The sequence below is a fragment of the Cladophialophora psammophila genome, assembly GCF_000585535.1.
Source record: "Cladophialophora psammophila CBS 110553 chromosome Unknown aczJe-supercont1.2, whole genome shotgun sequence".
Lineage (NCBI taxonomy): Eukaryota > Fungi > Ascomycota > Eurotiomycetes > Chaetothyriales > Herpotrichiellaceae > Cladophialophora > Cladophialophora psammophila.
This window is the reverse complement of record NW_006912923.1, coordinates 283,463-310,214: the sequence shown is the minus strand read 5'-3', so window position 1 is coordinate 310,214 and position 26,752 is coordinate 283,463. Positions and strand designations below refer to the sequence as shown.

At 52.0% G+C, this 26,752-nt stretch overlaps 10 protein-coding genes across 10 annotated transcripts; 7 read left to right on the top strand and 3 right to left on the bottom strand.

The window, feature by feature from the left end:
• Window positions 1-2,932: 2,932 nt before the first annotated feature.
• Window positions 2,933-3,853, bottom strand: A1O5_01426 (uncharacterized protein; the record flags this gene model as incomplete). Its single annotated transcript, XM_007742043.1, has 1 exon — window positions 2,933-3,853. One exon carries the CDS (start codon window positions 3,851-3,853, stop codon window positions 2,933-2,935), a length of 921 nt encoding a protein of 306 aa, XP_007740233.1.
• A 618-nt stretch (window positions 3,854-4,471) lies between these two features.
• On the top strand, window positions 4,472-5,660 carry A1O5_01425 (uncharacterized protein; the record flags this gene model as incomplete). Its single annotated transcript, XM_007742042.1, has 4 exons — window positions 4,472-4,499; window positions 4,557-4,582; window positions 4,642-5,108; window positions 5,162-5,660. 4 exons carry the CDS (start codon window positions 4,472-4,474, stop codon window positions 5,658-5,660), a joined length of 1,020 nt encoding a protein of 339 aa, XP_007740232.1.
• Window positions 5,661-5,991: 331 nt separating this feature from the next.
• Window positions 5,992-6,511, top strand: A1O5_01424 (60S ribosomal protein L32; the record flags this gene model as incomplete). The annotated part of the gene is made up of 2 exons (XM_007742041.1): window positions 5,992-6,156; window positions 6,281-6,511. The coding sequence occupies 2 exons, from the start codon at window positions 5,992-5,994 to the stop codon at window positions 6,509-6,511; spliced, it is 396 nt and encodes a 131-aa protein (XP_007740231.1).
• An 831-nt stretch (window positions 6,512-7,342) lies between these two features.
• A1O5_01423 (pseudouridylate synthase) lies at window positions 7,343-9,055 on the top strand (the record flags this gene model as incomplete). The annotated part of the gene is made up of 1 exon (XM_007742040.1): window positions 7,343-9,055. One exon carries the CDS (start codon window positions 7,343-7,345, stop codon window positions 9,053-9,055), a length of 1,713 nt encoding a protein of 570 aa, XP_007740230.1.
• A 746-nt stretch (window positions 9,056-9,801) lies between these two features.
• Window positions 9,802-11,211, top strand: A1O5_01422 (uncharacterized protein; the record flags this gene model as incomplete). The annotated part of the gene is made up of 5 exons (XM_007742039.1): window positions 9,802-9,859; window positions 9,915-10,123; window positions 10,177-10,339; window positions 10,391-11,141; window positions 11,187-11,211. 5 exons carry the CDS (start codon window positions 9,802-9,804, stop codon window positions 11,209-11,211), a joined length of 1,206 nt encoding a protein of 401 aa, XP_007740229.1.
• A 996-nt stretch (window positions 11,212-12,207) lies between these two features.
• Window positions 12,208-13,116, top strand: A1O5_01421 (uncharacterized protein; the record flags this gene model as incomplete). Its single annotated transcript, XM_007742038.1, has 1 exon — window positions 12,208-13,116. One exon carries the CDS (start codon window positions 12,208-12,210, stop codon window positions 13,114-13,116), a length of 909 nt encoding a protein of 302 aa, XP_007740228.1.
• Window positions 13,117-15,116: 2,000 nt separating this feature from the next.
• A1O5_01420 (uncharacterized protein) lies at window positions 15,117-16,351 on the top strand (the record flags this gene model as incomplete). Its single annotated transcript, XM_007742037.1, has 2 exons — window positions 15,117-15,297; window positions 15,414-16,351. 2 exons carry the CDS (start codon window positions 15,117-15,119, stop codon window positions 16,349-16,351), a joined length of 1,119 nt encoding a protein of 372 aa, XP_007740227.1.
• An 823-nt stretch (window positions 16,352-17,174) lies between these two features.
• Window positions 17,175-20,996, bottom strand: A1O5_01419 (uncharacterized protein; the record flags this gene model as incomplete). Its single annotated transcript, XM_007742036.1, has 1 exon — window positions 17,175-20,996. The coding sequence occupies one exon, from the start codon at window positions 20,994-20,996 to the stop codon at window positions 17,175-17,177; it is 3,822 nt and encodes a 1,273-aa protein (XP_007740226.1).
• A 1,157-nt stretch (window positions 20,997-22,153) lies between these two features.
• On the top strand, window positions 22,154-22,981 carry A1O5_01418 (enoyl-CoA hydratase; the record flags this gene model as incomplete). Its single annotated transcript, XM_007742035.1, has 1 exon — window positions 22,154-22,981. One exon carries the CDS (start codon window positions 22,154-22,156, stop codon window positions 22,979-22,981), a length of 828 nt encoding a protein of 275 aa, XP_007740225.1.
• A 144-nt stretch (window positions 22,982-23,125) lies between these two features.
• A1O5_01417 (uncharacterized protein) lies at window positions 23,126-26,138 on the bottom strand (the record flags this gene model as incomplete). Its single annotated transcript, XM_007742034.1, has 4 exons — window positions 23,126-25,586; window positions 25,639-25,815; window positions 25,870-25,999; window positions 26,051-26,138. The coding sequence occupies 4 exons, from the start codon at window positions 26,136-26,138 to the stop codon at window positions 23,126-23,128; spliced, it is 2,856 nt and encodes a 951-aa protein (XP_007740224.1).
• Between the last annotated feature and the right edge of the window lie 614 nt (window positions 26,139-26,752).

The window sequence follows — 26,752 nt, the reverse complement described above, 5'->3', positions numbered from 1 at the left end:
CAAAGCGTGGGTGCAAGAGTCATGGGCTTCAGAGGGGGGATGCAGGCTGGGAATCAAGGAGTTAGGCAGTAAGACGCTGGACAGCGTTCAGGGTTAAGCTTAGATAGGGAAGTGTTGGGGGGGGGGCCGTGCCCCATGCCGTTCTGTCGGTGCAGTGGATTGCACCAAGGAGAGCCCATTTCATCACACCACCTATGGGGAGAGAGGCCACGGCGAAAGCGGCATAAGAAACATTTGCTGCACAGAAGCGACCCGAGACCCAAAGGGCACTGCCGAGTACCCAGCTTGCTTAAGGTTAGGGGAACGCCCGGGGAGCTGCTGGGGTCTGTGCAGGTTTAGTCCCGCTGCAGCTGGTGGGGCTCACCAGGCGTCCTTGGGCGTCTCCAGAGCGCCGGTGCTATGGCCTCGGGTACGTGGCAGCACTGCCAGCACCCCGAGCCACCTATCAGCTCCAGGCATGCTAAATACTGGGTACTATCTCGTACAGGCACCCAGCAGGCCCAGCAAGCTGCTGAATCCGGTGCAAGAGATGGGCTTGCAACAGTATAAATTTCAGAAGCCCGTTGAGATGAATGTTTGTCCCGCGCAGCAACAACACCCGCTAATGTGGAAGGCCACTTGAGAACTCTTTTGCCGTCTCGCCTCCATTGACCAGCTCATGCCTAACCATGCAACAGGCCGTATTCGATCTCCCTTGCGATCGAATCCCTCCTGCAACCACAACTGCGCCGCAGACAACTCCCTACTTGTCTTGCGTTGTCCACCTGCTGAAAAGGTAAGTATGTAAACGACTTGCCGCAAGCACCGTCTGACTCCTGCTCACCTAGATAATCAGCAACGATTCCTCCGCCGGTCCCAATTACGCCGATGGCCCAGAAGTACGGATGAGCAGCCAGCGGCCAGCTCCGTCGAATTTTCTATACCCAGGCGACTTGCAGCAGCCCAGTCCTTCTTCACTCTAGCCTCATACCTTTTGCTGCACATCTCCAAACTATTTCTTGCCTCGACCATTGGCGGCGTGGCGGATTCGGTGCATTTTCCAGCTGTCAAACCCACCTGGCGTTCTGCAACCTCGCTTGACGAATCCATCGGTGTTACGGCCCATACCAGCGGTACCAGGACGGAGGCACATTAGGACGGCTCTACAGCGTATGATCTTGAACGAAACTGAAATCTTAAAGACAAAGACAAATTGCGCGGGGAACACTGAATTTTGACAGGCGCCTCCGTCCCTTGCATACGTAACAGAGACACATACTGAGGGAGTTCCTACACATTCGTTCTAAACCTTGTCCTAAAGCTTCCACACGGACCAGGGTTTTTCCCCCAGACATTTCTAGCGAACTGCTTTTCGGCGAGCAACCGAGCAAACAAGGAAAGCCACGTTGGGCATTTCGAAGCTGGTACGGAGTACCGAGTACACCTGCATGTCTCTGGGCCAGAAAAGTCATCGAACCCTTGGGTGGCTCCGACAAGACAGCAGCATACTTAGCAATTCTCTAAGCTCGCCATCGTACTTGGGTTGCAACTCTTGCAGGGAGGACATGCGCCTATACATACGGAGTACTCAGTACCAATCTTCAATGATGAAATAGTCCACTCATAGCTGGTTGCGCCCCAGCTCTGAACTGCCAAGTTAGCTGCTACGGCTCTTGTTGGCATCGCCCCTTCACCGCAGAGAGAGCAGCCAAGCCCGACCTTTCTACGGAGTGCTTAGCTGAATCTCTAAAGTGAGGGCCCGGCATCCTGGCACGCCTGCTTCGGGCGCGCCCAGACTTTTAATGATAGAATCGTGTACTGTACCCGTAGCCCGGGCAGCCGTCGAAAGCTGCAGACGAGGATCCTGTTCAACCACCTCATGGGAGAGGAAATTGACATGTTAATGTCTTTGATATGTATGTGCGCGTGATAACCTCTGAGTGGTTGGCGTTGTAAGCATCAAATCTTGTTCCAAGATCCGGCGAAGTGTTCATCGTGCACAGGCCTTCCCCCGGATCACCTCCCTAGTGGCTCTCGTGGCAACGCACCAGGCCAACCTAAAAGAAATTCGGGCGATCCGTCAACTGGGCAAGGGCAAAAGGGCAAGGATCTAGCGTGGTATTGGATTGCTAACACGCGGCGCACGCACCACTACTTTCCATTGGTTCCAAAGAAGCCAGTGTGTCTGTCTGGCCGAATAGGAAGGCAAAGCACGATCCACTACGAGATTCTGGTGGAAGACCAAATTCCTCTGGAAGAATGGCAGGGACACATCGAGATGACACAGGCAATTGTGGTCTCCTCTTGCGGGTCTGCCAGATTCTGCATCAAAGTTCTTAAGCCCCTGGCCGACACAATCACAAAGGACGACTGCTCAAACGCACGATTCTAGATGGTCTGATCCTTTTTGTTTCAGCCCTACCAGTAACCGCAAAACGGACCAAAGTCGAAGTGAGGAGCCCCTTATGTTCGTGCTTTAATGCTTAAACTTCATTCTCAGGTGCAGACTTGCTCGAAAACTTCTCTAGGGTCTAATCGTCGAAACACGTTCGTATGACTCGAGCCTCTGTGCTCTCGTCCCCAGAATTTTCCCGGGCCGACCTACTTCACCCGTTGAAATGTACCTAAGAAAGGTCGACCCTTGAACAGAGTGTCATGGTTGTGCCCTCCTCGAGGTTTCCACACCCTTTGACGAGAACCAGTTGGTCCCCACGTCGGACTTGGATTGATTGCTTTTCCCTCTGGCAGGTCAAGTTAGTGTTGTGGCGTGCCAGATTGAAAATTGACTCATTCCTTCGCAAATGATATCCGTCACAGTTCCAATGTTTCCACACCCCTTTGCTCATTTTGTCATGCTGCGTGTTGGTTGTGAGTCAGCTGAGCTAGGACCTTCACCTGTAATGAAAGGGTGAGAGACTGGTTCAAGGTGTCCATAAAGAGCAGTGCACGGGTCTCAGCCTGCCGAGGAGGCTTTACCGCGCAGTGCTGTGCTTGTCGTTGTCTTTATCGAGGAACAAACAGAGGTCAGGCATTGCCAAAGAGAAGGCGCCGTCGAGTTCGCAACAATTGAGTCCTTGAGTTGGGAAGCAGTGAGAAGCGACGGGGACTCAGCAAAAGCCTTTTGGGACGGGGACGTCGCGGTCTTGTTGTCTAGAAATTCCACCATTTGTGAGCACATGTCGAATAATTTCATAGTCTCCTCAACGACATTTCGACTTTCCTCCTCGGTGAGGATGGAAGCTGCGCCCTGAAATTTCTCTTTGAACTCTTCTTTAAGGCGCTCATCGCCAACATCGACCTCTCCTTCCTTTCGAAATTCCCAAAAGGACAACGGAAGTGTACTTCCACGCCAGAACTCTGGGCCTGCGGAGACAAGCTGCCCTCGAATCCAACGACCGCCGTTGAAAAGAGCAAGGTACATCGTCCAAGTATAAGCCAGCAGGACATGTGGTCTCGCTGATAATGACCTTTCAACTTGCAGACGAAACCCCCTGGACTCGTCGACTAAAACTTCAAGTTCTTGAATTTGAGACCGTAAGAGGTCTGACTTCAGGGCGTCAATGTCGTGTCGTAACTGGCGGGACCTGAGCAGCCATGGAAAGTGTACATTCTCATAGATCTGAAGCAGTCGCTGATTTAACTGAGGAAAAGCGAGTTGTGTCTCCCAAAATCCTTCGAAGGCGATGTATATCTGGCCAAACACTATCATACCTTTAACATAAATGAGTGGACTATCTGCGATTGGAGGCAGACATAGTGGCAGACGTGGAGTGATCTGCGCGTTCAAAGCGTGGTGTTGCTGTCGCGTGGTGGTGCGCAACTCTTCCGCTAAAGAAGTCTGCGCGCCTTCTTCCTGATTGAACTGCGAGCTCATTTTTTGATGTTTGGTGTCGAGTGTCTTCCGTGGTTCTGTCCTGAAAAGGTGATCATAAACGAACGGATAAGTTTGTTGACGTTGTTGATGGCGGCAAGTAGGAGGGCGCCCTGGTAGGAGTGTAGTTGTAAGATAGGACCGTAATATTGACGAAGGAGATGGTGACACCAATAATGATAACATAGGATGAGGGCGATGTTGTAGCTCGCGAGGTCGCGGGCCTTCCCAGGAAATGTTCCTATTCTGCCCACCGCTCCAGGACATGCAAAACACGGGCCCATCCAAGTTGCTTTGCGTTCCTGTGGATCCCAGAACGACCCAATTTTCCTGTATGATGACGACAACAACAACGACAAGCACCACGCGGATGTGACGATACAAGATACCCGAACACGTGATACGGATATGAATCGAGCACGCTTGCAAACTGCAACCGTGTAACGGCATTGAGCCGGAGAGGGCCCGATAGCCTAAATTGCTTCCCATGGAAATTTTTGGAGTCGTGAGGTGGGATATGAATGACTCTCGTTCTTCGTGACGCTCGAAAGTCGAGTTTTTATCTGACCTTTTGCACTGGAGTATTACCCGGGAGACATCAAATACAGACGCTATATCGATATGATTGGAGTAGCCATTTTAGGCGGAGGTACGGACTGAACTGGGTTCTTCTATGCATCCGGCACACAATGTTGATAGAACATAGGTATCTTCGCTCGAGAGGAGCACAAGGTGCGCGCGGAATGGAATGTCCTCGATTTTCTTACTGACCGGGATGCGCGCTTCAATAGCCTGCTGTGGAAGCTTCCAAGGACTTGACGCTGAAGGCCGTCTACTCTCGCTCATTAAAATCCGCAAAGAGTCTCGAGGTGGATGTAGCACAAGTTGATCTCTACTCAGACGACTCGGGTGCTGGCAAATCTTTGGACGATCTCCTGGCCCGATCGGATATCCAGGCGGTCATCATCGCCTTACCTATCAAGAACCAGCCGGACTACATTCGCAAGGCGCTGTTGGCGGGCAAGCATGTCCTCTCGGAGAAGCCCGTGGCCGAGAATGTGAAGGACGCTGCGGAATTGATTAAATGGTATCGGTCAGAGATAGAGCCCAAAAATGTGACCTGGGGCGTGGCTGAAAATATTCGATACACGAATTCTTTTATTCGTGCTGCAGAGGTCGTGGAGACAAAGGGTAGGCAGCTGACTTTCAGATGCCGACTGCAGACGCTTGTCCAGGGTGGGAAGTATTTTGAGACTGAGTAAAGCATTTCGTCTGCTCCGGGACCGTCGAGTGATACTGACTGCTCTGCAGATGGCGGAAGAGTCCGACGCACCAGGGTGGATTTTTGCTCGACGGCGGTGTGCACTTCACCGCCGGGCTTCGAATGATGATGGGCAGAGATAATCCGTTGGTAACCCTATCGGCTCACTCTGCACAGCTTCAAGAACATCTCCCTCCAGTTGATACTGTTGAAGCCACAGCAAAGAGCAAGAAAGGTACCGTGGGCACGATATCCATCTCATTTGGGACGACTCACAAGGGGAGTGAATGGGCTGTTGGATGTGAGAAAGGCTCTGTCAGCCTCTCCGGCAATAAGGTAACGTATGATGATAAGACTGAGGAGGTCAAGGATGAAAAGACAGGCGTACCGGGAGAAGTGAGGGCGTGGGGAGAGGCATTAGTAGCTGGGAAGGTCAACGAAAGACAATCTCCTGAAGAAGCTTTGGCAGATCTTGAGCTGATTGAAGCTATGTTGCAAAGTGGAAAGCAGGGAGGGGTCCCCATCAAATTAGAATATCAGGAATTGTAGAAGAGCTGGCATTTTGTTGGAGAGCCACTCACACTGAAATCACAGCATGAAATGGTCGATAGCTCCTCCGTACAAGGCGGGACGGTGAGGACCCAAGGACCCCAAGCTGGCTATGGCGCTATTCTATATCTAGTTAGTTTGATACTTCCCACGCACAGAATGTCACTCTTGGCAATGTGCGAAATTCGACCCCGATTTTCAGCGAGGACGCCATTGTCGACGACTTCTCACTACAAGTCCATAACTGCTTCAGGTGTCAAGACCAGACAATTGACAAGGTAAGATGATGTCCCCTCTCCGAAGTTCTGGCCGACAATTAACGTTCGCGCAGATGGTCTCCGCAAAGAAGCACGTTCCCATCATCAAGAAACACAGAAAGGCCTGGCACCGACACCAATCCGACACCTTTAAGTGCGTGCCTTCAGCATGGAGAAAGCCAAAGGGTATCGACAATCGAGTTCGACGACGGTTCAAGGGTCAAATGGTTATGCCATCGGTACGTCCGAATCTTCGAATCCGCAGCTAGGGAAGGAAGTCCTCGAGCGCATGCACAGAGCACCCCTTGAGTGCGAAGTTGTATGGCACACGCGAACACTTTACTGATAGGAACTTCTGTACAGATCGGTTTCGGCTCAAATAAGAAGACTCGACACATGATGCCCTCAGGTCACAAGGCTTTCCTCGTCCACAACGCCCGCGACGTCGAACTCCTCCTCATGCACAACCGAACATACGCCGCCGAGATTGCGTCTGCTGTTTCATCACGAAAGCGAATTGAGATTGTTGCGAAGGCAAAGGCGTTGAGTGTCAAGGTTACCAACCCCAACGTGAAGATTAGAAAGGAATCATGAGCACGGAAGTGAGTGGGTATTGTGGTTCCGTTCGTGGACATGAATCAATCAGAGTTGGCCACGACGTTTTATTGCGAAACAGGTCTACAGCAGCGGAAGATGGTTTAGAGAGCGACCTTGCTATGGCTAAGCGCCCATGTGTGCACCGTAACAAGGAGCACCCGGCGGTATGAGAACCAAACAAAAATCGATACCATTTCAGGACTCCAACAGATCCCGGCCTTATATCTGAGCTTTTGTTTCTTCGCCCAAGATCCTATGCTGGATGTCTGCCACTCGATGTTTTAAACTGGTCTTGTCCAGTGCTTAGTCTTTAGGTCCTCCTAGTATTGCCTTTTCTTTTCCCCTTTTCAGGGTTTCTAGATGTTGCGTGAGACCGGTTCTTTGCTGAGGAGACAACTCGACACTCCCGCTCGACGACTTGTGCGAGATTATGGAAAGGAGGAACCGCAATATAGGTACTCTCATGACCAGGGGGCGCAATTTACCGTGAATTGATGGTAGATTGCTCTTCTCGATCAGAAGGGCATTTGCTATAAGCAAGTCAACCTGCAATGATGATCCCTCTTTTGCTGGGAGTCGAATTTATGCATCCATGTGTAAGTAGCAGTGTCGACCGCCTGGTTTCTAAGGCCAAATAAATATCAGTTGTACCGGGGTCGAGACATCCCACCCCAAAAGTTTTTGTACGGCACCCCGAACTTCCCCCAGATCTCCATGTCATGACTGCAGGGATATACCCAAGTCTCTTCACCCTCGCACATATCGCTGGCTCCTTCACCTCGCGTTCTTGCCTACCTGGCAAGTCGCGGTCGGTATCCCAGCCCTAGCATGGCTATGGTCGCGACCGAAACAAAGGCGCCCCGGTTCTTCGATGACAGGAAGCCGCTCACAAATCCTCCATCAGTCGCGATAACCCCTTGCGATCCGTGGCCTCGACCGTATTATCTCGAGAATGGCCTCCGGCGCGTGGCCCCTTATCATTTCACGTACAACACCTACTGCAAACAACGATGGCGAGGACGCGAAATCCTCGACATCTTCGCGGCCGAGTTCCGAGACCGGACGCGAGAGTATTACAAGCAGGCAATAGAGACGGGCCAGATCTCGATCAATGGGAAGCCATGTAAAGACGTCCATACCATTGTCCAGAATGGCGATGTCATCTCACATACGCTCCACAGACACGAGCCGCCGGTGACGGCGCAGCCGATTCGAGTCATCAACGAAACGGAAGAAATGATTGTTATCGACAAGCCCGCAGGTGTGCCTGTGCATCCTGCAGGTCGCTATAACTACAATTCCGTTGTCGAGATCATGAAGGCCGAGCGCCATTTCTCGTTCAAGCCCTTACCCTGCAACAGACTGGATCGGTTGACGAGTGGTGTCATGTTTATTGGGAAGACGAGCAAAGAAGCGGAGGCGATCAGTGAGAAGTTGCGCTCGCGGACAGTACGCAAGGAATACGTCGCGAGGGTCAAAGGTCGATTCCCAGACGGAGACGGCTGGGATAAAGATCCAATGCGCGGAGGCATTGTGAAATGCGAGGAGAGTATCCTCCAAATCAGTCCCATTGTAGGACTCAATCGAGCCCGAGCGAGCGGGAGATCCGCGAAGACGTTGTTCAGACGAGTGGCATATTATCCTGACACACCGCAACCGTCGACGAATTCGGAGGCCACCTCAAATTCTCAAGAGTTGTCGACAGACGGCCAACCAATGGGCCAGCCTGCACCAGCAATATCGGGCACTGAGAATGAAGGCTATAGCATTGTTCACTGTCTCCCCTTGACCGGGCGGACGCATCAGATTCGAGTACACCTACAGTTTCTCGGACATCCGATCACCAACGATCCAATCTACAGCAATAGAGCTGTCTTTGGGCCCAGTCTTGCGAAGCATGATTCGAGTGGAGAGAGGGACGAGGAGATTATAGCGAAGCTGAAACTAATGGGCAAAAGTGAGGTCTCTGACTCCGTATCCTACGAGCAGGAGCGACTTGCGAAACTTGTGGACCAGACGCAACAAATGACTGTGTCTGGGGCGGCTAAGCTGAGCGATGCAGCACGCTCACTTACATCAGCAGGGGAGGATCCGTACTTCAAACCGTTACCAGCAGGCACATTGCATGCTGGATCTCTGACGGGATCTGACGAAGATGCCATGCACAATGACCCTCAATATGGGGCGTTCGTGAAAGCGCACGATGAGATGGTGGCCGACTATAACAAGCGGAAGGGAGAGAAGATGACGGGGGAGAAATGTCCAGTGTGCGATACTCCATTGTACTCGGATCCCGGCCCTCATGAGTTGGGCATATATCTTCATGCGCTCTCGTACGCTGATGTGGCCGCAGGGAGCTGGAGTTATCGCAGCCCTGCACCACAGTGGGCATTGCCTCCAAATGGTGTTGATGGGCCAAGAGAGATTGGTCCTTGGGAGTATCGTGGTGATGAAATCCTTGACATAGGCGACGAGAGAGAGGATGAAAAGGTGAAGAATCGAAGTGGACTGATGAAGAACAAAGGCGAACAAGCTCTCTAAGGGGTAGTTCTTTTGCGCAAGAGCGCATCTCCTACTAGGTATTAGAGTCCGAAGTCTCATTTACACAGTTTTCATGCCGTCATGTACCGAGTACCTCCTACGTAACTGGTGGGCGAGACAATGCAACTGCTCGAGGAAGGGTGACAGGAGAATCATCCCCCGGTACCAAGTACAGTACACTATGCCTGGGCGCCCTGATGGGCGTCATGCTAGCCAACACACCACAAGCCGGTGACCAGCACCGATGTGATTGCTTACCAGCCACCTAGAAATCCTCCGATTGGGGGACCTGGCTAGAACAAAGTCATCATGACCCAATTACTTTGCCTCGGGGAGGCTCGCTCACCCACTGCCGCCAGCTGCCACTACTGCTAGACTCCCTCCCCAGCTCCAAGCCCAGCCCAGCTCAGCTCCAGCTCTCTCCCTCACCCTCTGCCTCCCCCCCATTTTCAACTTCATTTTCCCGCTCCCTCTCCGAATGCGCTCTCCCATCCTTCCCATTTCTGTGTTGTCGTGTTCGTTCAATTCGTCCACCCACTGAGAAGTGGACAACTCATCCCTTTTCGTTTCTTTTCTTATCTCGTCTTTCTGACACCGACCTATTTTCACCTGAATCAGACGGTCCTCCTAGCACCCATTTTTCGCTCTCCTTCTCGTCTTCGCATTGAGCTCGCCTCTTAGCAGCGCGTGCAACTCCTCTTGCGCTGAAGTCACCGCCGGTATATTGTGCGCACACGGAGATCACCATGCGACCTTTGCCCACCAAGAGAAACCCTTTGGTTGCGTCCGGCGCGGCACCGTCCTGTACGTCAATCGCTTGAGGACTGTATCTCGTGGGAGGAACTGACATTTGGTCCAGATGAAGAGCTGGTCAGTCGCCGGCGACTGGGCAAGACAAAATTGACAGTCAAGCCGGGCCAAGTGGGAACATCGAATGCAACCAAAGCAGAGAATCTGGGCCCGTTCGAGTACGCCCATCTACGAGCTCCTCTGCCAGAAGACCTCACCGGTTCCGAGATTTTTGCTAGCCAGTCGAACCAAGCTCATCCAGAAACATATTTCCTCATGGTACGAAAGAAATCGGCAAACCGTCCCACGCCGCATCTGACCTTTTTTCGCAGAGGAGAAGTAAAGATGGCTTTGTGAGCGCGACCGGCATGTTCAAGATCGCTTTCCCTTGGGCGGCGCATGTAGAGGAAAAGGAAGAGCGCGACTATCTCAAGAGCCTTGAAACAACCAGCCAGGATGAAGTGGCGGGCAATGTCTGGGTTGCCCCGAAATTTGGTATGGTGTTGGGCGTAAGAGCAAAATGCGTCAGGCTAACAACATCTTCAGCTTTAGAGCTCGCCGAGGAGTATGGTCTATCGGAATGGATTCGAGCACTTCTCGACCCGACAGACATTACGCAAACGCCTTCAAGTGCAAAAAAACCAATTGCCGCGCCTCCCAAGTTTGAGCTACCAGCGGACAAGGCTAAACCCCCTGCTTCCACTAAAGCGCCTCGTTCGAGAGCGACGAGGTCTTCATCTCCAGCCAAAGTTGCAAGCCCGACGAAAGTGAAAGCATCTCCCAGAAAACGACAAACAAAGGCGCAGAAAGAGGCCAATCTAGCAAATGCAAACGCTGCAAGCGCCACGCTTCAGTCAGCATTAGACGACGCCGCATCTGTGGCCGAAACAGAATCGAAACCAGAGTCACCGGCTCTGCCTAGTCAACCCGTGACAAACCCCGAGCCGGAGATGGTCAAGGTTGAAGTAGATCAATCGATTGAAGTTGACGGCACCACGGAAACTACGCACACTACCGTCACGGTGGACATGCCCGTGGGCGTCCCAGAATTACCACTTCCAGAAGACACCGAAAAGATGCTTGAGACGGCCAGAAAGATGGTCGAAGAGGCCAAGGCTCTAGAAAGCTCCCCGAAGGTCTCGAAGAAGCGCAAAGCCCAAGAACCAGAGCCAAGTGATATTGATGCAGAACTTCCAGTACAGCCTGTGAAGAAGGCGAGAGTGTTGGAGGAGAAATTGAAGAGAGAAAAGGTGAGGACCAGGGCAATTTTCGGAGTCACGGCGACACTGGCTATAGCGTGAGTTTTCCACCTCCACTATTGTTCGAGTGCTAACATTTGCAGCGCTGCAATTCCATACTTTTTCTGAGAGGAACCTTTCATTTATTTCCGCTTCTGTTTTCAAATACTTGCTTGAGATACCACTTGTCGAAATTTCCAGGAGAGGGGGCTTCAAATTTTGAGGATGAATTGCACAGGAGGATGAAGACGGACATCCCTTTTCGGTTGACTAGTCGTTGGACATGGTCTGACAGTTGCCTTTCAAAAGAAAGCCACGGGCGGTCCCCCGTCCTCCAAGTATTCAACAGGGTCAAAGACCAGATGTCGGTTTCGACCAGATGAATGCAGAGATCCAGAACACAGTTGGGCTGGCCAGGTCGTTGTAACCAGTACGGGGTGCAGACACCCTTTAAAATGCGAGTTTGTTGTTGAAGAAAATAACGGCTCTTGGATCAAACAAATATCCTTCTTGGACCTGTCGACTTGCAAGGCCGGGATTGGGCGATAGAAGGACGCCGTTTCACCCTCCTCCGCCAGCTGGAGTTGATCGGCATGCAATCAACGAGCGATCAGGCCTCGCTCGCGCCGGTAAAGGAACACTTCCACCCACGTCCAGCCACGTAGTCACGTGGTGTCCCTGTGGCTTGTTTAGGCGCAACGACACGTTCCACAAAACTCTCCAGCCAGGGACGTCACTTGGCTCTCAACTGCGGCTGAAACACGCCATGTGACGGACTTCGAATATACCTCCTCTCTACCTCGTACTCGGTGCTCCGTACACTATCGGAGCCATGGAATTCCGCACATAGCTTTGTGCGAGTTCCTGTTTGTTGGCGTCGCAAAATCTCCAATGCTGGCTTTCATCGTTGCATAGGCCTGCGAGTCGTTCGTTCCTTCTACGTGCCGGCGGACGCAGGCGCCCAACGCAGGCCAAACATCACTTCAGGTGGCTGTTCACGGCGCCTAATTTTTGTTGAATAATAAATATTCTTATTCTTGGGCCGCAATTACCAGACGGGGCTCATATGACACTCCCCTTTGTCCAGTCTTCAGATTCCCCCCTTCGAGTCATTAAGCATGTCTCATGGCCACCTCGATCCTTCTCAATAGCACACCCATGGACCTTTCCTCTACGAACTCCACAGCCTCATATCACTCCTCTCCAGACCCTACATGTCCGCATTGCGGCTACCATCTCCCCCCGCCCTCCAAATCCTCTGCGGAAGCCGTCGAAGCCAATCGCCGTATTCGTGATCTCGAAGCGCAGGTACGGCTCCTAAACTCCAAAGCCACTGCTGCAGCAGACAAGCTTGCGGACTACGAGGACGAACTTGCATATCTGCGAGATGCACACTCCAATTCTCTCCAACAGCAGCAACAAGCAGGATCAAATCCTAGGCTGAGTAGTCCACCAGTGGAAGGAATAGGGTCGTTAATAGCACCTTTGACACCAGGCCAAACGCTACCGCAGCAGCAGTCAAGGCTGGCAAGCATCAGTGCATTCCTTCCGGGACGGAGAAGGGAAGCAAACACCAGCGTAGGAGGACAGATCCCCTTGACACCAGCAACAGGTACATTTCCGCAGAGCAATTCCGCAGGCTACGCCAACAACACGTTGTCTCCTCCGAAAACACCCTTCTTTGGAGTCGGAGCGATACCCAATAACTCTACACCGACCCTCTCCTCAACCCTAGACAATATCCAATCAGCCGTGAGCCTCTCATCTTTACAATCCTCTCTTGAAGAAGAACGCACCCTCCGCCTACGTGCGGAATCTTCATTGTCACAGACTCAAACCGAGTTGGAAGAACTCACAGCACAATTATTCGGACAGGCAAACGAGATGGTTGCGAATGAAAGGAAGGCCCGCGCGAAGTTAGAAGAGAGGGTCAAAGTGTTAGAGCAGAGAGATGTTGAGAAGAGGAAGAGACTGGAACGGTTGGAGAGGGCTGTGAGCCGGATTGAGAGAGTTCGAGGCATGGTCGGCGACTGAAAGTCCTCGGAGCGAGCCGGAGATTCCGCAAGAAGAGATGAGATGCAATCAGAAGAGGTGCCTAATCGACCAGGTTGCTGCCTCGTCGACAACGGCGTTCAACTGTCCCGGCCGTGGCTATGATCGCCCTTGAGTTCGGAGTATATGAGTCGACATGGCATTTCGAGCAGCACACGAGTCCACAAAACTCCGAAGAGCATAAACAGCAGCGCTCGTCTCCGACCAAAGAAGCAGGCATCATGGGAGATGGCATGGAAGGGAAAGACTTGACTGAAGCGTGGAAGGAAGTGGAGCGGGCAACAACGTTCGACTTGGCTATTACCTTCCAATTGACGGACCTTTCCCTGTAATTTCTATCATGCCGAACGACCGGAATCCTTATGAATCATTTTGGATTATCCATTGGCTCTCCAAAACTCGCAGGCCCGGCAAAAGGTCAATGCAAACATTGAAGGGGGCAAAGGGACACAGGCAGGGAAATGGCTTAGGAGCCAGAAAATGTGAGAGGTTCAAGGGAATACGCCCGTTATAGGGCAAGCCGAGCGTAGCAATCGCGGGCCAGCGAGGGGAAAGGCAGCATATACATCGGGTTACAGAGAGTGGCACGAAGCGACTCCATCAACCAGGAAACCTAGGAGACTAGTTCCAATGATGGAGGGCATACACGGAAGCCGCTACTATCTCTATCTCAATGCAATATGTCTGATCAAATGTTCTTCCACAGATCGCGACATCTTTTCCCGCGTTTACCATCGATTCAGCCTTTCTTTTGATCACATACCGCGGGCGTCTCTCGAATCACGTGTGGTTTCAGTCACATGCCGCTGGCTCATTCCAGGTAACTTCACCGACCCTAATAATTTCTCTCTTTCCAGATATATCATGTCAAGCCATTCACCACCAAAACAGCATTCATTGACGACAGTCCGCCTACTGGGGATTAGCCTCTTACCATGTGGTGTCAAAGAACCATGACGGTAAGCAGCAGTCCGAGGCATCACCAAGCCGTTGGGGCAGTTTTTATTTGCACCAGTCCGAGCAGTCTCTGTCAGAGCATGAAACAGGCCCTTATCTGCACGATATAGGAGAGAAGGACCTGGCGAAGACTGTCGAGCTGCGACCGCTCCGACTCCAATCCGAGACTGCTCAACCTGCCCTGTTCCGCAAAGGGGCCCCTGCGATCTACCTGAGTGCATACTAATGTCAGTCCTCCTACAACCGACGGCATTGAATGGACGATTCACATAGGCATCAAACATTAAAATGGGATGCTCTGTGCACAGCACGTCGTGGATTTGACCAAGTGTACTCTGTATTCACGGACAGATCCCGAAGTCAGCATCTCCAGCCCGACCTTCCACGTTGGATTTGACATCCGACAAGAACCTCTTCAACAAATCTCCCGCTGCAGTCTTAGCGCGATTGAGGGCTTCAGCTGACCGAGAGGTGATCGAGATTTCGGCATCTACGGCTTCGTTCACGTGTTCTCGGCCGTACCAAGCCCTCGGAAGAGTCTCAGTCTGAGGCTCTTTTCGGGCTCCGTCGACACAGGACCCCAAGCGTCATGCTCTTTTTCCCGAGCATTAGCATTGCTGTCCCTGTGGGAAGAACCACCCTGCTTAGGGCAATGCTTTTTGGTCGCTGTGATTGGCAGTTTCTTTGGAAACTGCCCCCACTATCATCAAACGCGCCCAACTCCACCTTCGCGGTCACTTACCTGTGAGCACGGCTTTATTGAGACGTCGTATACTCTCTGTCTACGCGCTTCAGCTGAGCCTCTTCCAACGACGCCCTGTGACGTTGGTGAACCCCAGAGTACGAATACTTCGTATCATACGCCAAAGCCAAGCCTCACTTGATGACTCGACCCGCGCAATGACTAGATTCAGATTTACCATACCCAGTAATAGTTACATCTCGGAAATGGATTTGCAGACGTAAGTGCCCAGGTTTGTGATCCCTTGCCTCTTTCTGATGCGCGCATGCGCCTTCTTATAAGCATGCCTCAACGCACCCTTGAGCTGTTTCTCTCGAGACGCTCCAACGTCGCAGTCCGTGTTCAACAGATCAAAATGCTTGTCTATCAAGTCTCGTTGGTGTTGTTCTCTTTCATCGCAGCTTCCGCATCGGGGGCTGGACTTCAGAAACGAGCAACACTCCCAACTTTCGTCCGTCAGTTCGGTATGTATCTTCCATTTCTTGATTCAGTCTCTTTCTCGTTGACGTCTTCGGAGGAGGAGAAAGAAAGAGTGTGAATTCCTTAAGGAGAGAAAGCTGATAGAGTAATCTCATAAAAGCTCCGGTGGTATTTCTCGATTCTACGGAAGCTTTCTTCCCCAGTTCCATTGCCTCACAAGTGGCGAACACGCACCCCGAAGATTTCGCTGGGCAAAATATTACTCCTCGTGCCCCTTTGACCTTGTCCAATCTCAACACCTTGGACAGCTTTGGCGACAATGGCACCAACGTGTCTCTCACTTCCAATCAAGGCATCCGTGCCCTGCCTTTGTGGTTTAACGGTGCGAAACCCACCAACGGTTCCTTAGCTAGCAACACGACCGCCACCGCCGTCGTCACCGTGAGTAAACCCAACAACATCCTCGACGCCTTTTTCTTCTTCTTTTACGCCTACAACCGCGGCGACTGGATCTTTGGACTCCCTGTCCTCGAATTAGGCGATCACGTCGGCGACTGGGAACACGTGATGGTGCGGTTTCAGAACGAAACTCCCCAGGCTATGTGGTACAGTCAACACTCTTCAGGTCAGGCCTTCACATTCGGCGCGGTCCAGAAATTCAACAACGGGTTGCGACCCATCGTGTACTGCGCCAACGGCACACACGCAAACTACGCCACGCCTGGTCCACACCCACTAAACATCACAGGACTCAACCTCGGGACCGGCCTTCCGATTTCGCCCATAACCGACTTTGCCAGCGCGGGCACGCTCTGGGACCCTCTCGCCAATGACAACGCATATTTTTACTCGTTCGACACTGCGACGCAGAAGTTCACAGCGTACAACGGGCTAGATCCCACCGGCTGGCTGGACTTCAACGGCATCTGGGGAGACGTGCAGCTCCCGCTTAACGCGACCGGCCAGATCGACCTGATCGGACAGATCAAGTACGTGAGCGGGCCCACGGGTCCCAAGTTCAAGGGCCTAGGGAGGGCAAATGTCTGCAATACGACTTCGAATTCTTCCTGTGTCGTCCTCACCTCGCTGGGAGCGTGAAGAAACCCAAAAAGAAAAGAAAAGAAAACAGAGCGGGGAGTTATTGGGGAGTGTTTACGTCGAGATGTAACATGTTAGCAACCCTCCCCCCCCTTCCCCTTTGGCGCGACGTGCACGTTGCGATGGAATTAATGTCCGAGCATAGTACGGAGTATGGATACCATCATAGCATGAAAGTATAGCTGTCACTCAAATCTAAAGCAAGAGGTTCTTCATCCCGATATAAGGAACGGGTAATGGTATTCTATTTCTTTCGTCCGGTAACAAACGCAGTCCCACATCAGTGACACAATGAGGATATTTTTACTTCTGAAGGGATACGACTGCGGAGTAATTACTCTCGGTACATAGGCTTTGTTTGGCCTTGCCGCCTCTTTAATCGCTGAGCTGAGCTCCGAGTACATCCTTGTGGGCTCGGCATCTCATTCGCGGCGCACACCTTGTGCGAGGGAGAGTTTCGCATTGAACATTCAGTTGGGCTCTTAAAGGCGAGGAGCCAGAGTGAGGGTAACATCTTGCATTCAGTATCCGTCCGTACCTTACTAGGCTGTACAGTCAGGTATAGGGTACAAAACTAAAAACTGATCATTGCTGATGTATTCTCAATATCGTTACAAAGTTTCGGCAGGTCTTGTCACAGCTCTATGCAGACATCGTCTCCCAGTGGAAAACAATTCACTCTCTCCTCACTGAGTACATCAATCTTCGCTTCCGTTGCTTCGTAACGAAATCAACCCGCCGACACCGGGGAAAAAACGCCTCGCTAATATTGGTAAACGGTTGCATCATCCTCCAACTTCGTCAAATACTCTAATGCAAGCATTTAGAGCTGGATCACGTCCACTTCGCTGAAATCGGGCGGGGCGCCGCTGTACACACAGCGACCTTTGGAATCGAGGCCTTGCCGAACGTTGCTGACCCAGAGGTGACTGCTGAAGCGGCCCATTCGGTGCACCTCGTCGTCACTAACACCGAGCTCATCCCGAGGAATCCAGATGACAGGCCTTCTGGCTCGTAGTGCACTATGTTGGAAAGCCCTCTGCACGAGTTTATCGCGCTCGTCAGGCGTCAGGTCCTCCAATTCATCGTTGACTCCACCAAAGAGTGCATCAGCAAGTTGATTCCGAGCCGCTCGTTGAGCTTCGACGTCCTTTTCAGTGCCAGTCAAAGGATTAAAGTTGTTAAGCTTGTCAAAGACGTCCTTAGGTTGTTGCACGTGGCGCTTGTGAGGCCCAGACGCACCTTCGGATTGCGTCACACTTCTGCTTAGTGGTGGATTTTCCCAGTCACCAAAATTCGATGCGTGTCGATTCCTTGCGTTGTCCCTGTCGGCCCAGGACTTGTGGTGGCCTCTTTGCGAAATGGTACGTGGCACGAGGCCTTTGGTTTTGCCTGCAGTCATCTGAGCTGCTGCTTTCATCATTCGGAAGCCTCTGCTTTCTTGGTCTAAATTCATGGCAATCTCTGGATTCTGGAACTCGTACGGCTCAAGGTCAGGCAACTTTTGAGACCTTTGTCGTCCGAGCCTGGCCTGTTTATCCTTTTCAATGTCTTGAAGTTCGATTTCATGTTGTTGGCGGTCTTCTTCCACGGACTGTCGCTCATTACGCTCCAGTTGATCTTCAAGATCCTCATTTTCGTTCTCGTTCTCGATTAGGCCATGTTTCTTTTGCATCGCTCGGGCAAACTCCTCATCACGCCGAACCGCATCATCCTCAAGAGTAATAGGAAGATATCTAAACAATGGGCTGAAAGCGTTGTTTAGCAGCAATTGATACCCGGCGGTGAGGATGAGAATTATAATCATCCCAATCGCTTGTCCCGTGCAGGCGACGTTCCCATGTTCATCTCTGACCAGGAAGAACATGCCAATCAGAGCAATTTCCATCACATAGACTCCCACGAAGGTGAAGTTAATGGCATTAGGGTACAATAGGCCACCGGTGTCGCGAGTGAACCGGTCGACATAAAGGGTATTGTACCTGTAGACAAACCAAAACAACGTAAAGGTGATGATGTTGAAAAGCAGGATCAGAGGCGAGATAACGGAATAGATCAAACCGATGCAAGCCAGATTGGTATACACCGGGAAGAATGTTCCCCACTGGATATTTTGTAATTGGGTCTGTCGTTTGAATTTGGCCCGCGCTGTAGTGTCAAATAGCGGCGCAAGGATGAACCATCCGATGAGTGACCCGACTTGCAGTAGTGCTCCAGCGCTCACTGACAAGGCCTGGAGGAGCATGTAGGAGAAGAAATAGTTGCTGGCCTTAGGGATGTTGGTGCCAAGGAGACTCGGAACGTTAGTCCAGCCGTCCACACTTGTGAACAGCGCAAAGAACTGGGTCAAGGCTGAGGCAATTGAGACGACCAAGAACAGCTGGACGAATAGGAAGCAAAAGTAGTAGCGTTGAACCGAGAGCTCGACCAGCATACCAGACGGTGTGCCCTGGCATCGTACCAAGAATCGGAGGATGAGGGGGAGGAGAAACAATAGTAGACCGAGTAAGGTCGCCGGCAACACACCCTGAAGGACACTCCGGAACCAAGCAGGAATTTTGAGAACCCAATGAAGCCAGGTCCACGTCTTAGCAGCAGTTTCGAGCTGCGAAAGAGCCGACGTAAAGGCGATGGGAATGGCCCAGAGGATGATCATACCAACCACAATGGCCACAACCCCACCTGTTCTGATGTATGCTGACCACCATGGAATCGACATGTTGTCCCAAATAACATCATTGGGATCGATCTCAACCAAGCGTGGAGCCATCTGCTTGGGCAGATGGTGACTGACAGCTTGACACGCCATGTGTGCCGCAACCTGATGGTTGAATTGGACGAATGCAGAGTTCATAAGAGGGAACCGTTCGGGATGAGCTTGGTCATCCTCTATTTCAACATTGAGCCGAGCAACCTCCTTCCGGCAGTATTCGATCGTGTCAACCTTTTCTCCCATCAGAGGGAGCGAGGGCATCCATTGCCAGCCGAAAATTGGCAGTCTCATAGTTTCGCGTTCCTTTTCATTCAAATAACGTCGCCAGACTGCATCGTCGGGGTTGTGTTCGAAGTTGCACTCAAACGCAGACGGGTATTCGACTGGTTCTTTTTCGTCTGAGCCAAGGCCAATGGCCTTTTTGAACTTTTCGAATTTCGTCAGTTGTTTCGCTGGTCGAGCCTTCTCACCCCCCATTGTACTACCTTGAGAGATTGGGCTCTGTGGTGGTTCTTCGCGAGGCGATTTCTCCATTGATCTTCCCCGGTCACCAAAGGAGCTTTCATTCTTTGCAGAGGTATCTTTGGCACCTGCTGTTCGCGGCTGTCCGAAGACCTTGCGATTTTTGGGTGCTGTTGGGCTAGCGCTCTCTCCTTCTTCGCCGTGGGAACTGCGTCCCATTTCGTTTTGTTCCGCATCGGTCGCCACGAAGCCATTGGCAGTGTCGATAGTCTCATTCACTCCTTTGTTGACTCCACGAATGCCACCTAGTATTCCTTTGCCAACTTTGTCCAAACCGTGAGTAACTGCGGAGATGCCTTCGCCAATAATGGGGATATTGAATCTGTCCCGTTGAGGCTTAGAGGCCTCTTCTTCCTCATCATCGCCCGAGTCTGAGGGAGCGGCAGCCTGATGACCATGAATGACATCGTGAAGGTTATGCTCCACCTGATGAGGGTTTCCAGTTGTAGTGCCATGGCCATGGGCTGCTCGATCACCAGCTTCATTCCTAATGGTGGCTCGCAGCTTCTTTTCCTCCTTGGTGAGTTTCGTGCCAGCTCCCTTCTCTGCTTTGGCGACGTTCTTCTCGTGCTTTTTGAAACATTTCTTGATGAGCTCGGTCTCGGCGGCTTCGAGAGTTGCAGCTAGCTTATCGCGCCGTTTGATCTTGTCACTGAGCTCGTCGAAGTTTCGGTTGATCCAGATGTTTCGAAGTCCACCAGGGAATACGTCATAGAGGCCGTCGAGCGCCTCGACTGTGCACCACTTCTGAGGGATCGAGCTCACCAAGACAGTGGTAGCAGAAGCACGGAGACGATGTTGAGGAGATGTCAAGTAAGCCTGCCGCATCCGGATGTAGTTGCGTAGTTCGTCAAAAGAGACATAGCAAATCCAGACAATCAGACATAGGGCCAAGAGCCAGTGAGCCCAATACCGCCCGGTATGATTGGGAGCCACATTGCCCCAAGCAAGTTGGTCCAGACCCGTGACATTGCTTGCGTTTACGTTCTTTCCGAGCGCAAACTGAGTCCCACGACCGTCGATCAGATTGAGAGGGATGAGAATTGGTAAGATGACCAACGCAGCGGGGACAAAGATCTTGAGTAGCGTACGTAGATATCTCAGGAAGAAATAGGCGTCCAGGCCGCACTTTTGGACGAATTCAGAGTTGGAGGTAGCAGCCACTGGCTTGATCCATTTCCACCAGCCTGGAGGTGAGGGTTTCGTCCTTTCTCTTTCTGGAACAAGGTATGTTCGGGGCTGGTATATTCTTGCGAAGCGGTCCTTGATGACGAGAAATAACCCGACCTGGATGCCGAACACCGCTATGGCAGTCACCAAAGAAGCAGCAAATTGACCTGCGCTTTGGCCATTTTTTTGTTCAGCCGCGGTGGTATTACCACCCAGATTTAATGTGTCGTTCAACGACATTTTGTATTATGATTGATTCCCTTGCAGATTTCTTGTTCTTATCTGTGGAAACAGGTATTGTATTATTGAGGCTCGTTGTGAAGGATTGGTAGAAGCATGACTGGTTCTCTTGTGAAGGCGTGCGTGCTCGCTTGGAATAAGGAGAAGGTCAGTCGACGTCAATGTCAGGGCGGTATTAAACTGGGCGCAGTTGCTGGTCAAAGAGGCCGTCCTTTCGTGGGGCTCGAAATAAGTAGAGGGACAAAGCGAAGGGAAGGATTAATGAAGGTAGTTGTAAGAAATGAATAATGGAGAAAAGATCAACACAAAGCAAGCAAGATCAAAGTTGGATAAAGGGCTTGGAGGGTACGTATTGTGACGATCGAAGGCAGGGACCAAGATCGAGATAGACGTGTGAGGATCGCATGCTTTAGGTGTTTGGAGTGACGTCGTGGCTGGGCGCATTGCCAAACGCGCGCAGAGGCCTTCAGGGCGCCAGGGGCGTCGACAGCCAATCAGTCCAGGGGCAGCAGGCCGTGTCCAAGCAGCGGTGCGACGCCTAGGGACGCCTAGGTCACTTTTAGTCTAGGCGGCCCGTTTGGCGCCCGAGGGCCCACATCGCATTGCGCGCGGCGCATGGCAAAGCTTCAAACCGCCATCTACATACCACCAGCTGCTGCCATCAGGTTTCAATCCTGGCCTGTCCAACTGTAGCAATGCGCCAACACTCGTGGCGCAGCACGCATCTCACTTGATCGACTGGTGACAGATTCAGCATTTCCTACCGACAAGCGACAGACAGGCGAGACGCCCGCACAAAGCTCCTACCTGAAATTCAACGGCTGGAGAAACATGAAACATCCATGCGAGCCTTTCAAATCTCCATGACCATGTACGAGTACGGAGTAGTCTCTTTACCGAGTACTCGTAAATTGTGCATCTGCATGTGTACCCGGTAATACGAGGTAAATTGAGTCGTTCTGCTCGCAGCCTTGTGAGCCTCGGGACAAAAGAAACCTCTAACCTCCTTTGCCTCCTGCACGTCGCAAGGCTGTGGATCCAGCTAATACTCAGCTCTCCTGCAACAACATTTTTGTCAACATGACAAGGAGCGACCAATAGCCTGATTTCCTCTTTGTATTGCCCTTGATATCACTAGTGTCCTCCTCTCTGCAAAAATGAGCGAATCGCCCATCGCTGTGTCGAAAAGCCCGTCTGGAATAACGACAATCACAATCACCCGGCCCCATCGCCGCAATGCGGTGAATCCATCCACTGCCCGCGCCCTATACGCTGCCTTCATTAACTTCGAGGAAGACGCCTCTCAGAAAGTTGCCGTTTTCACCGGTTCCGAGGGGGCTTTTTGCGCTGGTGCAGACCTTGTCGATCTGACGGCCCAATCCAAGAAAGACCCGGCCACGCTCGATCCGCTGGATAGGAATCATCTGCAACCAGTCCAAGATCGCAACTGCGGTCCGATGGGTCCCTCGCGGCTGCAGGTGAAGAAACCAGTCATCGCTGCCGTGGCGGGCCACGCCGTCGCTGGGGGTCTCGAACTGAGTCTTTTGGCTGACATGCGGGTTGTCGAAGAGGACGCAATATTCGGCGTCTACTGTCGTCGCTGGGGTGTGCCCCTGATAGACGGCGGCACAGTCCGCTTGCAGGCCATTGTTGGCCTGGGACGGGCGTTGGATATGATTCTCACCGGACGACCAGTTTCTGCGCAGGAAGCTCTGTCAATGGGTCTAGCGAATAGGGTCGTCCCCAAGGGCAAGGCGCTTGAAGAAGCCGCCAAGATCGCCGAGTCGTTGCTGAGATTTCCAAACGGGTGTATGAATGTCGATCGGAATTCATGCTATTATGCGGCATATAACAGTGCGACTTTTGAAGATGCAATGAGGAATGAATATGACCGCGGCGTGAAGGTGTTGCAGTCGGAAAGTATCCCTGGTGCTGCTCGATTTGCGGCGGGCCTAGGGAGACACGGTGGATTTGATAAGTTGTGATCCATGCAGTTTCGCTGGTTCTAGCCGGTGTCAACGACTCATTCATCTATGACGTGAGCACCCTTCTTGGAAGGCTGGGGTCATTCATGACACGGTGAATTGCCTACGGATCTTGTCTCATAACTTCTACTTTGCTTCTTTTCGTCAACGTCCCCCATAATAGCCAGCGCTCTCGCCGCCACCAGGGTACTGACCCTGAGCCTGGTATGGATCTTGATAGGCTGTTTGATGTTGATAGTCTTGCCTTTCTTGACCATATCCATAATCACCAACCTCCTGTCGACCGTATTGCTCATATCCAGGCGGCGGCTGCATGGGCATGGGACTGGGCGATCTGTGACCGGAAGCCGAGCGGTCTCCCAGCAATGCAGCCTCGTGCAACTCCCTTGATCCACCTAGTTCACTGCCACTTGAACCAAGATCCTGTTCGTCCAAGCCGCGTGCGCCGCTTCCAGGGAAGCCGCCCATCAACTTCGTGTATTTGTTGAGTGAGCCAGTAACACCGTGTACGCCGGGAATAGGCAACTTATCGGCCATGCTCAGCATATTACCCAAGCCGCCACCTCCACCGTGTTGCTGTGCTGGTTTATGTCCTGTGAAGTTGCCGAGAACGTCACCTACCATCCCAAGTGGATTGCTCCCGTGGCCACCACTTTGATGTCCTCCTCCAGGAATGAGGTTGGCCAGTCCACCAAATCCCCCAGCGTTGGACGACGGCTGGTGACCTCCGCCTCCACCATGGTGCTGTTGGCCTGGAAGGAAACTGGCAAGTCCTCCTAGTGGGCCAGCATTTGTCTGGTGCCCTCCGCTTGCGCTGGGAGTGGAATGTTGGATATGCTCATTGACGCCAGCTTTGTGATTTTTGCCTGTCCGCACCCCGTCTGAACTCAACAAAGTCTCGAGACTGTGCCCCTTGTCAGGGAGGCCGTCCACCCATCTTCTGACCGAAGTGAACATATTCCGGTGAACCTCGAGCCCTTCATTTCGGATGGCGGGATGATGAAATATACTCTCGACGTCGTGCATGACCTGTTGCACGGGAACATCAGGGTGTTCCCAAGCATACAGAACCCGTGGAGCGACGAACTTGAGAATCTCGGCCGCCACATTACCGGCAGGTTCGTTCAGCATATTGCTAAAGTGGTCCTTACTCAGCATCGAGTGCGTGGGATCGGTGGAGTGCGGGTCCGTCCAGACCTCGTATTGGTGTCTCGCAGACGAAGTTAGAACACCCTCACTTCCAGTTTGAAGCGCCTTCGAGATTGCGTTAAGAATGGGTCGCACAAAAGGCGCCAAGAGTGAGAGAATAAAGACTGTCAAAGTCTCGGTGATGCGGTCGACAAGTGCTTCGAGGCCAGGAATCTTTTCAATGATACCGCTGATCGTCCGAACAACTTTGTCGCGGAAGGCAAGGATCGGATAGATCTGAGCGACCGTCTTGGCCGGATCAAAGTTGGGGAGGCCTTCAAGAGCGCTTGATGCAGGTTTTCCAGTCTGTGATGATTGGGATGGCACTTGTGGTGGAGCAGCTGATTGCTCGAGCTGTGAATTATGAGGATCTGGATGTTGTGGTTGTTGCTGTTGCCATGGCTCCGTCGATGGTTGCTGCCAACTCTGATTCGCGTCGGAATATTGGTCATGTGCACTATAATTTTGGGCTATTCCTTGATCGTGCCACCGAGGTTGATGTTGAGGCGGCGGATTGGTAAAATTCTGCGATTGATCATGCCATTGCGGTTGCTGTTGATACTGAGGTGGATTATGATCCCAATGGGGTTGGTAATTGGGTTGAGGCTGTTGGCTCCAAGCGTTCGCATCATATGCTTGAGGCTGCGGGGGGTAACTTGGATGAGATGCCCGGCTACTCTCCCAGCCATCTATGCCCCTTGAAGACTCCCCATAATTATCCATTCCACGATATCCGCCCTGCATCCCGTACCCTCCTTGTTGATTAGCACGTGCTTGGGCTTGAGAGCTCGCCTGCAACTGCTCGGCCTCATCGCAGAGACCTTTGGTTCCGGGGACCTTGGAGAGAAGTTTGACCAATGTCGTCAAGGGATTTGACGACTGCGCCGCTTGTTGAGCAGTGCCGAGAGCGTTGTCCATTTCATTGACTTCGCTCTGGGTGAAATGGTCAGTAGCCTCCCCAAGGACGGAGTGATAAAAATCAACCATTCCGAAAGTGCCTGTGACAAGAGGGAAAACGTGCTTTCCACGCAGGTTAATGGCGGTGGCCGCCCCAACATGAGGGAACACATTGTGGAAGCCCATTTCCCGAAGTGCAAGTTCCACGTAGTTTGTGTGAGCACCGAAGTCTTCCAGTGTGTGCAACCCTTGCCCAAGGCATCTCAGAGCCTCAGCGAGATCTTCGTCTTTCCCTTTAAAAAATCCGTGGCCATTTGTATAAAGACGGCCGTGGTGGATACTGCGTTCGAAGCTGTACTTGACGAAAGCCGCGCTGGTAGCCCAGTCACCTTTCCCGTTGGCAATATAGTTCTTCATACCGGTCTCCATATCGACTTGAAGTTCAATGTCTCTAACCGGGCCTCGGAGGCGGACATCGAACTTTCGAGCGTCTTCATTGTCATTGTAGTCTTTGGGATTGCTGAGGACTCTGTTAGCATTTATTTTTGACACTGACGGAGAGAGTAACACACTCGATGTGCTCTTCAGGTCGATATACGCCTAAGCGCTCTGAGGTGACCTCGAACTCGGCCGTAGCATAACCGAATCCAAGGAAGGACAGCAGCCAAACCAAGATGCGAATGGTTTCTGGTTGTGCCTTCTTCAAAGCCCCAGTATCCATAGCCTGGGAATAGTCCCGAAGCCAGTTCCTAGACACGAGCGCTTAGCCTGGCATATTCACTCCAAACGGAACGAAAGTATACCCAAAGTAAACACGTTTGATCATCATCGAATTCCATTTGTGATGGCGGATACACGCTACTGTCTTCAAGACATCTTCAATATCGCCATGACGCCAGTTCTTGCCCTCTACAGCAGAGATCGAGGCAATATCTGCTCAAAGCGTCAGCGAAGGGTAATCTCAGATATCTTGGGTCACCGTACTGCCAGCACCAAATGCATGAGCTTGGAGGGTAAACAACATCAAGCCCAGGAAGAGCACGAGCACGACATTCCGCGTGAATAGAGCCATGGCTCACTGCCGCAGCCTTGACTAAGAGGTAGTTGGTGTCTCTGAAGCGCAAAAAGCGGTGGGGTCAGGAATTGGGATTATGTTTTTGACGAGGAATGTTAACGCCAAGATGGCATTGGCCCTGCTTTTCAGGCCTTTATTGAGAGCCCCGTCAAGCGTTGAAATATGTACATATCATCAGTTGGGCGGTACCTCGTACGTCACCCTCTAAATGTCAACGCTCTCGAATGTAGGTGACTTGATCCATCCAAGGCGGGACGGTTGGGAGTGGTAGGCATACGAAAGTCTTGCAGATAGTAGGCACCAGCCACATTTCCCACCCCACTGAGGTTACCAGCCTCATTACCCCAAGTGGAATCTGACCAATTGTTCGATTTGAATCCGCAGAGGTACTTATCTGCACTGCCACCGGTGAACGTACGCCGAATAACAAGCGATGAGTCAACATGCGTTTGGTACCTTGCAGAGCTGAACCGTGGAAACAAGATCGAGGCTATGCATGAGACACTTCATCTAGGTACCGCCTTGCGCCGTACATAGGAAGTCAACCGTGTTGGGAACATCCCAAACAAAGGCCATCCATTGACAAGAATCCTGGTGAAGGCCTACAAAGA